Source organism: Leptopilina boulardi, unplaced genomic scaffold (genome assembly GCF_019393585.1).
Source record: "Leptopilina boulardi isolate dan_hultmark-lab unplaced genomic scaffold, ZJU_Lbou_2.1 LbouV2_310, whole genome shotgun sequence".
NCBI lineage: Eukaryota > Metazoa > Arthropoda > Insecta > Hymenoptera > Figitidae > Leptopilina > Leptopilina boulardi.
This window is the reverse complement of record NW_026137875.1, coordinates 1,372,413-1,383,321: the sequence shown is the minus strand read 5'-3', so window position 1 is coordinate 1,383,321 and position 10,909 is coordinate 1,372,413. Positions and strand designations below refer to the sequence as shown.

At 22.1% G+C, this 10,909-nt stretch overlaps 2 protein-coding genes across 2 annotated transcripts; both read right to left on the bottom strand.

The window, feature by feature from the left end:
• Nucleotides 1–235: 235 nt before the first annotated feature.
• Nucleotides 236–4,107, bottom strand: LOC127283773 (transmembrane protein 50B). Its single transcript, XM_051308855.1, has 4 exons — nucleotides 3,915–4,107; nucleotides 3,306–3,412; nucleotides 2,658–2,818; nucleotides 236–465 (listed from the first exon to the last, which is right to left on the bottom strand). The coding sequence occupies exons 1-4, from the start codon at nucleotides 4,011–4,013 to the stop codon at nucleotides 359–361; spliced, it is 474 nt and encodes a 157-aa protein (XP_051164812.1). The 5' UTR covers nucleotides 4,014–4,107; the 3' UTR covers nucleotides 236–358.
• A 3,021-nt stretch (nucleotides 4,108–7,128) lies between these two features.
• Nucleotides 7,129–9,706, bottom strand: LOC127283772 (phospholipase A2-like). Its single transcript, XM_051308854.1, has 5 exons — nucleotides 9,498–9,706; nucleotides 8,981–9,293; nucleotides 8,466–8,625; nucleotides 8,001–8,150; nucleotides 7,129–7,869 (listed from the first exon to the last, which is right to left on the bottom strand). The coding sequence occupies exons 2-5, from the start codon at nucleotides 9,198–9,200 to the stop codon at nucleotides 7,728–7,730; spliced, it is 672 nt and encodes a 223-aa protein (XP_051164811.1). The 5' UTR covers nucleotides 9,201–9,293; nucleotides 9,498–9,706; the 3' UTR covers nucleotides 7,129–7,727.
• Between the last annotated feature and the right edge of the window lie 1,203 nt (nucleotides 9,707–10,909).

Genomic DNA, 10,909 nt, shown 5'->3' with positions numbered 1-10,909 from the left:
CTTGTTCATTCAATTTAATTAAGTAAGCATTTTTTAAAAAAATTTGTAAAGTAAATTTTTTCTTTTAATCTTATTTTTTATTTGAAGAAGACAAAATAATTTGTTTAATATGAAGTCATAAAGACTTTATTTTCATGTGAATTAATACAAAGCGTATAATTTATAAATTAATTTTTATACAATTGAATATTACTAAATATTATCAGTATACTTATGTAATAATGACACACATATATATATGTACGCAATTTTAGTATATTATTATTATTATTATTTTATAAACTTAGAAGTACAAAATTTAATTAAGTCATTTATATAATAATTTTTATTGCTAAACATTTAACAAGGTAAAAGAAAATTAATTCCAATTGTCTTCAGTGCGGCCAAATTTAAAGGTCAATGAACCCAAGAAAATGAACACGTTTTGTAAAAATAGACCTACTCCAGGCCAATTATGTTTGTCACCTGTAAAAAAAAATTGTAGAAAATATTTTAAATCAACTTTAAAATCTAATGATAAAATTCAATTTTAATTTTATTAAAATATAAATTTATAAAATAGTAAAAATATAGTAAAAAAAAAATCCCTTAAAATAAAAAAAAATAAATAAAATATTACGGAAAACTATCACTTTTTTATAACAATTAAAAAATAAATAAAAAACATTGAATAATTCATAAAAGTATAAAAATAATAATTATTTATTTTTTAGAATTAATTTATTATTGTTTAAAGATTAAAGTACTAAATTCCTAAATTTATATTTATTTAGAGAACACAAAATTACAAATTTTCATCTTTTTTTTATGATTCAATTGACCCAAGCTTGAATTTACCAAATTTATCATCGATTTAAAAATTGTTTACGACAAATTTCAATATATATTTTAAATTTAAATTAGTTGAAGTATTATTATTAATTAAAATTGTAATCGATCTAAATTTAAATTAATTCTAATTTTAATCAACCATAAATTTTATTAGTCCAAAATTTAAGTTATCCAAATTTGAATCTGTTTTAAATTTTAATTCATTCAAATTTCAATTTATATAAAATTTTATTCGCGATTAAAATTTTAATTAATGTAAATTTTAATAGATTCTAAATTTTAATTTCAATAACAAATTATCCAACTTTCAATTGTAATTTTTATTGATCAAAACAAATTTATTAATTAAAATTTTGATCAAATACAAATTGAATCAATCAAATCTTAAAATTAACAAAATTTTGATTTATTCAAAATTTAATTTACCCAATTTTTTTAACTACTAATACTTCAATCTTTATTTTAAAAAATTTCAATTATTCTTAATTTTAATAGATTCAAATTAGTTTTTTTTTTCGTTAAATAATTCAACTTCTCACCTATTTCCAAAAAAAAAAAAAGATACTGTGATTAAGGACGTTTGTACCATCCAGAAAAAAATATTTAATTAACGTTTAAAAAATTAAAATCTTATTATTAATAATCTCCACTTAAAGAACAGTTATCAATATTAATGAAAAAAATTTATAATTGTCGAAAATTGCAAAATTAGGTTATTTGACAAACGAACTTTGAAAACATATTTTATTCCTTATTTAAATTTTCTACTACTAATTAAGGACGTTTATCGACGAAAATGCAGACCTCTAAAAAAAAAATAATTAACTAAAATAATATTATTAATATTGTACTTTTTGAAAGATGAGATATCAATTTTTAAGAAAAAAATTTGAAACCTACAAAATTTATTTGTTTATACAATTTGCATAGGATAAAATTTTTTTGTTTTATCGCTTCTACAGAATTTTTTAAAAATGATTCGATTTCAATGAAATATGACTTATTTTCTTCAGATAATTATTATCTACAATTTCATCGTGGGGATTTTCAAACAAGCAATCCAAATTTTTCTTTTAAACAAATAACTATAATTTACAAACGGATTGCTTGTTTAAAAATCCCCACGGTGAAATTGTAGATAATATTCTTCTGAAAAAAATAATTCTTATTACATTGAAATCAAATAATTTTTAAAAAATTCTGTAGAAGCGATATAACAAAAAAATTTTATCCTATATGCAAATTGTATAAACAAATAAATTTTGTAGGTTTCAAATTTTTTTTCTTGAAAATTAATATCTCATCTTTCAGAACAGTACAATTAATAATCCCCATGAATTTGGCGTCGACGCTCAGCGCCGAAAATTGTTTTTCACAGAACCAAAAATGTGAAATTATTTTTTTTGTTTTTAATTTTCGCTTTAAATAATGCCTTGAGAAATACTTTTCAAGTTATTATGTGGAACCAAAATCTTTTTCATAAAAATAATTGAATATTTTTGGTCCTGTGAAAAATAATTTTCCACGCTGAGCATCGACGCCAACTTCATTGAAGTAATTAATAATAATTATTTTATTTATTTAAATGTTAATTAATTATTTTTTCTAGAGTTCTGCATTTCGTTCCCTAGATATCATAAAAAATTTCTGAAAGTATCAATTTTTTTTTAAATTAGTCCGCAACGACTTTATTCAAAATAAATAATTATCTGAGCTAGAAGAAAAATAGTTTTTTTTCTTAAATTTTCTATATAATGAAAGTGATTAGTTTTTTTTTTGTTTGCATTTTTTTCTTTTCGGAAAAAAATTATTTAAATGATACTAACCAATTGTAACATAATTTGCGAATAAAATCCAACAAGCTGCAATAACTGCAGCAAATCCCATTGCAAATCCAATAAGAAGCCAACCTCTTGCTCCTCTTGTACCTAAGCAGCCACCATTGTAATTATCTCCTCTCATTTGAGCATTCGTTACTGAATTGACCCTAAAGTAAATTAAAAAAAAAAGGATTTTAACCATTTGAATAAAATAATTAAAAAAGTGAGCTGTAAATAATTTATTTATTTTATAGTCTCTTCTAATATGAACATTTAAAAAATGGTCAAAAAAATAAAATATTGGAAATGCAGAATATATTTTTTTATTTATTTGATATGAATAAATTTCATTATAAATTTAAGGTGATTTTTTATATTGCGTTCGACATTTTGAGGAATTTTTTTTTATATATTTCCTTTAAAAAAAAAAAAAATAAAAAAAAAATTATATAAAAATAAGTAACTGAACATTTTTAATAAAATAGTCAAACTCAATCAAAATGTCCGCAAAAATCAATTATTTTTAGTTTTTAGTTATTTTGAAAAAAGCATTTTCGGCACTAAAAAAATTTTTTCTTCATAAAAGCTATTAATAGTAAGCGATGTTAAAAAAAATAAATATGAGAAAACTAAGATCTTTTCATTTTTACTTACATAAAAAAAGATAACGTTCCAAATATTCCACATAAATGATAAGCTCCATTCAGTTCAGACGGGAATTTTGCATTAGCATCAATAATAATCCACCATCCTGTAAAAAACTACAAAAAAAAAAAAAAATAATAATAATAATACAATTATAATTTGTAAAAATACATTATATCTAATTTCATGCACATTATTAAAAAAATGCAAATAAATAATTAGAAAAAAAATTAAATTAAATTAGACGATATCAATTATTGTAAAATTAATAATAATAATAATTAAAAGTTAATTTAATTTTCAAACAAATATCGCAAATTAATGACAAATAAATTCTTATTAAAATTTAATTTTTATATTATAAATAAATGAAATACAGTCCCTACTTTTTTTGTATATAGAAAATAAACAATAATTTAAAATATAACCTAAAAAAATATTACTACTCTAGTATGTTGATAAAAATTACATTTATTGACAATAACTATTAGTGTCATTAGTTTGAAAAAAAACTAAATAAATAGAAATAAATATTTTTTTAATATAAATAAATTTTGAATTTCTTTAAAATATTTTTTTAAAAGAAAGAAAAGATAAACAAATAGAAAATTTTCACACCAAGACTCCTGCAATCATTGAAACTACGGCATTTCTTTTTTCTTCACTTTCAAACCATATACAAGGTGGAATTTGTATATTTTCTAAACAAGAAGTCATTTTGTTTAATAATTTTAATATAAAATATTATAAAAAATTGACTGAGATAACAGTAGGGCAGAAAATGACAGTTCTAAAAATAACTTTATAATAGAATGTAATCATTTGAAAATTTTCAATAGATGCCCTTTTAGTGGCAACGGTGGCTACATTGTACCAGTAGCAAAATTCAGGTATGTATCGAACACTACTTTACCAACTAACGATAAATAAAATAAAAAGTATATAATATATATATATATATATGTATACTATAGCCACTCGTCTCACAGTTAGTATAGTACGGGTTTCCCCTAAAAATATTACTTTATAAGAAAAATTTTATTTTACAATGTACGCGGGATTGTAATAAAAGTGGAATATTTTAATCAAAATTTTATCACTGAAGAGTATATATAGGTATAATAATTATTGAATTTCAAAATTGAAGACCACTAAAATCTTGTCGGTAAATTTTTTTAGGTTATGTTTACGTTTTGCGTTTAAACGCTTTCCTATTTGCAATACTTATTATCTCCTTATTCCTTAATGTTAGTTAAGTATAGAATTCGTATTTCGATAAAATTTATTAAAATATATAAAAAAAAATTGTATTTATTTACCAATATATGAACACAGTATAATTATTTTGTTTAAAATTGAAATGCCATTTCGATGGTCTATTTTATTAAATTACAATTCGTTATAAATTAAAAATTCTTTCATGCAGACATTACGTGAATATTAATAACGCTGTGTCTATTTAGCCCGCTAACGGGAGGAATAGTGGAGATAGATTATTTAGCCCGCCAGCGGGAGGAATAGTGATGATAGATTATTTAGCCCGCTAGCGGGAGAAATGCAAGATTTTGGCTATTTAGCCCGCTTATTTTTAAAAAATCATCAAAATGAGAACTATTTAGTTTGCAGTAAGTATTTAAAATATTTTTTATTTTTATTTATTTATTCTAGAATAATAAAATATATTTTATTATATATAATGTATATTAAGTGCAATTAAAAATAAGGCAATCGTTTATTTAAATATATTAATGTGATTTAATACAAAGTTGATTTGCTCCAAAATGAATTGTTTCGGTAGGGTTGCTTAATTTAAATAATTGTTTAATTAAAGTTGTGGTAAAAAAACAATTTTTTGTTTAAAACTTTATTGTAAGAAAACTATTTAACTACAGGTACATTTATTTTCTAATAAATTATTAGAAAATAGTTTATGAAATTATTTTCTATTGAAACTTTAAATTTCCAAATAAAAATTAATTTTTGAAATACAATTAAAATTCTTATATTTTATAAATACGTATAGGGCATTCCACGGGAAATTTTCATTCAAAATTTTTTTTGTCCGAATCATTTTTTTTCGTAATCTATATGAAAAATAAGAAAATACGTATTTTTTTATTTGATGAAAATGAAGGATAAAAGGATAAAATTAAAGTTACCAACGTTGATTCAACGAAAAAAATAAAAGTTAAGGATTCTAATTCCCATCAAAGAAATTTATTTATTTTCAACCCTCCATAAACTATTCTCTAATAATTTATTAGAAAATAAATATACCTATAGTTAAACAGTTTTCTTACAATAAATTCGGTTTAAACAAAAAATTGTTTCTTTACCACAACTTTAATTAAATAATTAATTAAATTAAACAACCCTACCAAAACAATTCATTTTGGAGCAAATAAACTTTGTGTTAAATCACATTAATATATTTAAATAAACGATTGCCTTATTTTTAATTGCACTTAATATACATTTTATATAATAAAATATATTTTATTATTCTAGAATAAATGAATAAAAATAAAAAATATTATAAATACTTACTGCAAACTAAATAGTTCTCATTTTGATGATTTTTTAAAAATAAGCGGGCTAAATAGCCAAAATCTTGCATTTCTCCCGCTAGCGGGCTAAATAATCTATCATCACTATTTCTCCCGCTAGCGGGCTAAATAATCTATCATCACTATTCCTCCCGCTGGCGGGCTAAATAATCTATCTCCACTATTCCTCCCGTTAGCGGGCTAAATAGACACAGCGTATTAATAATTGGGTTAGTCCACTGACTTTCGTCTAATAGTGGTTGCGACCAAATTTTAAAAAAATCTAGTTTTAATATATGTGAAACTCGATGATTCCCTGAGTTCATTAACCATAATATTATGGTAAAAATTTTATTCCCTTTAAAAATATTAAATATCAAAAGTAGGAGGTTCACAATGTGATTTTGTAACCTTAAATTTTTCAATTTTTTTAAAAACGCTATTATTAAAAAACTATTAAAAATTAGATGTTGGAACTCACCAAAAACATAAATCACTTTCTTTCGCACAGAGGAACGAAAGAATTATTGCAAAAATTTATTATTTTTGGATGATATACGATTTTTAAAAAAATTTTATTTAAATATTCTCAAGATTTTTCTTTACTTATAACTTTTTTGTCGGTGCTCCGAAAAAATTGAGGTTTTGCACAAATAATACATTATTTTACTATTTATTGCTTTATTTTTATTATTTTTGCGTTATGTTATAGTAAATGTGAAGAACAGCGAGATTCCTTGCACCAAACGCAAACATTTTTCCAAAATTTTAACCCGAAATCATTTTTTATTTCAGAGAAAGTTTCAAACCACGAAAAAACGTCCTTTGCCCACATACCCTTAAGCCGCTTACGAGATATGAATTTTTCAAAATTGGAGAATTTTAATCATTTTTTTTATTTTTGAATGCTCATAACTTCCTTAACAATGGATCAATTTAAAAATTTTGTTTTTCAAAATGTATGTTTTTAACTCAACTTTTCAAAAATTTCATGCCTAGACCGATCGTGGGGGAATAATTTTTTCAATATTTTCAAAAATTTTAGTTTTGAATTTTTTAAAAATATCTCCGGTTTTGTTTTATACTACGTACTTTCATGTATTTTGATGCGCTGATTACGAAAATCATAGTGACAATACTAAAAAATTTGATTTTTATGGTAAAAACCATAAAAAAGTCCTAAAATTTATGTTTTTATGGGTTTTACCATAAAAATCAAATTTTTGGGTATTGTCACTATGATTTTCGTAATCAGCGCATCAAAATACATGAAAGTACGTAATATAAAACAAAACCGGAGATATTTTAAAAAAATTCAAAATTTTCTAAAATTTTTGAAAATATTGAAAAAATTGTTTCCCCACGATCGGACTAGGCTTAAAATTTTTTAAAGAAGAAGTTGCTTTTTTGAAAATTTTTTGAAAAAAATCGAAAGATACAAACAGTTTTAAAAGCAATGTTTTAACCTTTAAATTACAAATAATATAGTAAATTATAATTTTTTGCATGAAATTTTTGAAAAGTTGAGTTAAAAACACACATTTTGAAATTTTTTTTTTTTTAATTTATCCATTTTTAAGGAAGTTATGAGCATTCAAAAATAAAAAAGGATTAAAAAGTCTCCAATTTTGAAAAATTCATATCTCGTAAGCGGCTTGATGAAAAAATTTGAAAAAAATCATGAAGCTTTTTTTTGGGGGGTAAAAAATAGTAAAAAAATTTGAGCCAAATCGAAGAGGTCAATGTCGACGATATAATATTGATTTGGCATGGACCGTCCCATATGTACAATAATTAAAATATAAATTATATTAAATTATTGATAATAGTAATTTTTTAAAGAGAATTTTTTTTTTTATTTAAATCTTCACTGTAGCAGTACCCATTAAGGGATTTCTGAATAATCAGGCCAATTTTCTAGTGGATTTTTTTTCATTGCTGGAAAAATTTTTGCATCTCTCCACTGCCAAATGCGATCCTTAGTCTTATCTTCCTCATATTCTAAGCATCTAACACCAGAAAGTGATCTGAAATTTTTAAATATTTTCAAACATGAAAATAATAAAAATTCTTTAAAACCATAATTAAAAAAAAATAAATACAAATTAAAAATTTATTCATATAAAAGTAGAAAAATAATAATTTAAATAATAATTACAGTTCATTTAATTTGCAAGAAGCTGGATGATCTTCTTTAAAGCATTGTGGTCGTAAAACATTAAAATATGTTTTTCCTATGCTTAATGAAATTGGAGATCGAGCTTTTTTTAAACAATCGTGAAATTCTTCGTCACAAGTGCAATGTGACCTGAAAAATATTTAAATCAAGATTAAAAAATGATTTTCTTTTCAAAAAGTGCGCTTATTAGGTAATTTTTTTAATTAATCAATGAATTAAAATTTTCATCAATATCAATTTCGTTAGATTTTTTGACGCCTTTTCGATTGGTAAAATGCATTTTTAGAAAAAAAAAATTTTCTTATCTATAAATAATGTCTTTATAGAAAAAAGCTCAATTTTCGTTAATAAACGTATTAAACCAATCTAAGAATTTTTAATTTTTAACTTGGACGATTGATTCCGTATTATAAAATATATATAATGTTTATTGCGATAGCATACCTTACAAAGAGACCGATATTACCAAGTCCATAACTTATAGTACCGGGAAAAATTTTTATTTGACAATTGTCATGATTTCTACAACAATCATCAGTTGCTTTAAAATATCCTAATTCCTCTTCACTTTTTGCAACATCTCCAGCTCCACACCATAGAGTTCCTAAAAATTATTTCATATTTCCATAAAATATTTTAGTTTATTTTATATTTATAATTTTAAAATTATTTTTTTTTCATTTAATGATATCTATAATTTTTGAGAGAAAAAATTTCAATTTTAGAAAAAAAATCTTAAATCAAAAAGAAGAATTTCAATTAAAAATGAATGATTAAAATTTTTTTATATGAATATTCATAAATTGAAAAGAAAATTTAATATTAATTTTCGAACGGAATATTCTTTTCATTTTGAGATTTTATTTTTTTTCTCGATGAATGGATTGAATTTCAAACAAATAATTTTTATTTTCATAATTTGTTACATATAGTTATTCATATAAATAATACATAAATACCTGGAAAAATTCCACGAAATCTGCCTTTAGCTTTGTTGAATTTTTTTTTAACTTCAGTATCGTTGGATGGAGGAGAAATAAAATTACCAAATAATTCTTTAAATAGTGTTTCCGCGTATGTTATTGTACAAAGTGTCCCATTGCTCGTTGTATTATTACATTTTACTAACTCGTTTAGTAAAAATAATTTTAATAAAATGAAAAGAAAATTTTTCAACATCTTTGAAAATTTATATATTATTTACAACTTTATTAAAAAAAATTTAATTTAACTATAAAATAAATAACATGGATATAAGTCGTAAAATAAAACCTAAAATATATAATTAAATATTTGAAAAATTATAATAAACAACGATTTGGTTATAAGATTATAATAATACATTAAAAATCAGAATTTTTAAATTGAAAAACTTTATATTACTAAATTTGAATTAATCGTAAATTAAATTTGTTAAGAAAAATTGAAATAGAATTTTTAAAAATATTTTATGATGTTAAATCTCAATTTTCTTACCTTTTAATAATTCAATGAAACCATTTTATTACATAAAATGCTTATTTATTGGTAAATATAGATTTATCATTCAATACAATTATATATAATATATTTGTTGTGATTAATTTAATATAATGTTTTGAATATAGTAATTAATGTTTTAATAATTAAGAAATATTGTTTATATTTCTAAAAATTGACGTCTTTGCTCTTATAGCAAACACAATGACTAATGTGTGAGACGAGATAAAAATAGTATATTTTAAGATAAAACTATGACGCCACTATATTGTATAAGATTATGTAAATTTTCTAATATTTTAATCAACTTTGTAAAGTAAAAAGATAATTTATTGTAAAACGAGTTTGATTGAAAATAATAAAAAATAAAAAAAAAAAAAAATGAAATCTTATAAATCAAAAAGATTCATATTAAAGAATTAAAATTAATGAAAAATTGTGAATAAAATGTCGAGTCAAAACGGAATTTCTTTATGAAATTGTGAGACATTAAAAAAAATTTTTATGACCAATCGAAAAGTCGTTAAATTCTCTTTCGAAATAGTGTGTAACATTATACATATAAATCATTTATTTTTTATATAAAAAAAAATTAACTTAAAAAACGCTCTGCTATAGCGATCATCTTTTAAAGGTGGAACGGTTTGAGATAGAATGCCTCTTATTCATATAAAAAATTGTATTATATAGTCTTTATTAATAATATTCTCTAAGGAAATTCTGAATAATCCGGCCAATTTTCGAGAGGATTTTTTTTTATTGATGGAAATATTTTTGCATCTCTCCACTGCCAAACACGATCCTTAGCCATATCTTCTTCATATTCTAAGCATCTAACGCCAAAAAGTGATCTAAAATTTTTAATCATAAATGTCCAATTTCTTTATATAAAATTTAAAATAAACAAAAAATTAAATATAAATTTTAAAAAATGCAATATATATATATATATATATATATATATACACATAAATATATAATAATTACAATTCATTTAATTTGCAAGAAGCTGGATAATCTAATTTGAAGCATTGTAGTCGCAAAATATTAAAATATGTTTTTCCAATGCTTAATGAAATTGGGGATCGAGCTTTTTTTAAACATTCGTGAAATTCTTCGTCACAAGTGCAATGTGATCTAAAAGAAAAAAGAAATTGTTAAACAAAATTATAAAACGAATATTATACAAAATATACAAATTGATTGATATCATGTACCTTACAAAATGACCGACATTAAAGAGCCCATAACTTATGTGACCAGGGAAAATGTTTATTTGACAATTGTCATGATTTCTACAACAATCATCAGTTGCTTTAAAATATCCTAATTCCTCTTCATTTTTTGCAATATCTCCATCTCCACACCAAAGTGTTCCTAAGAATTTATTGCATATTTCCATAAATTAT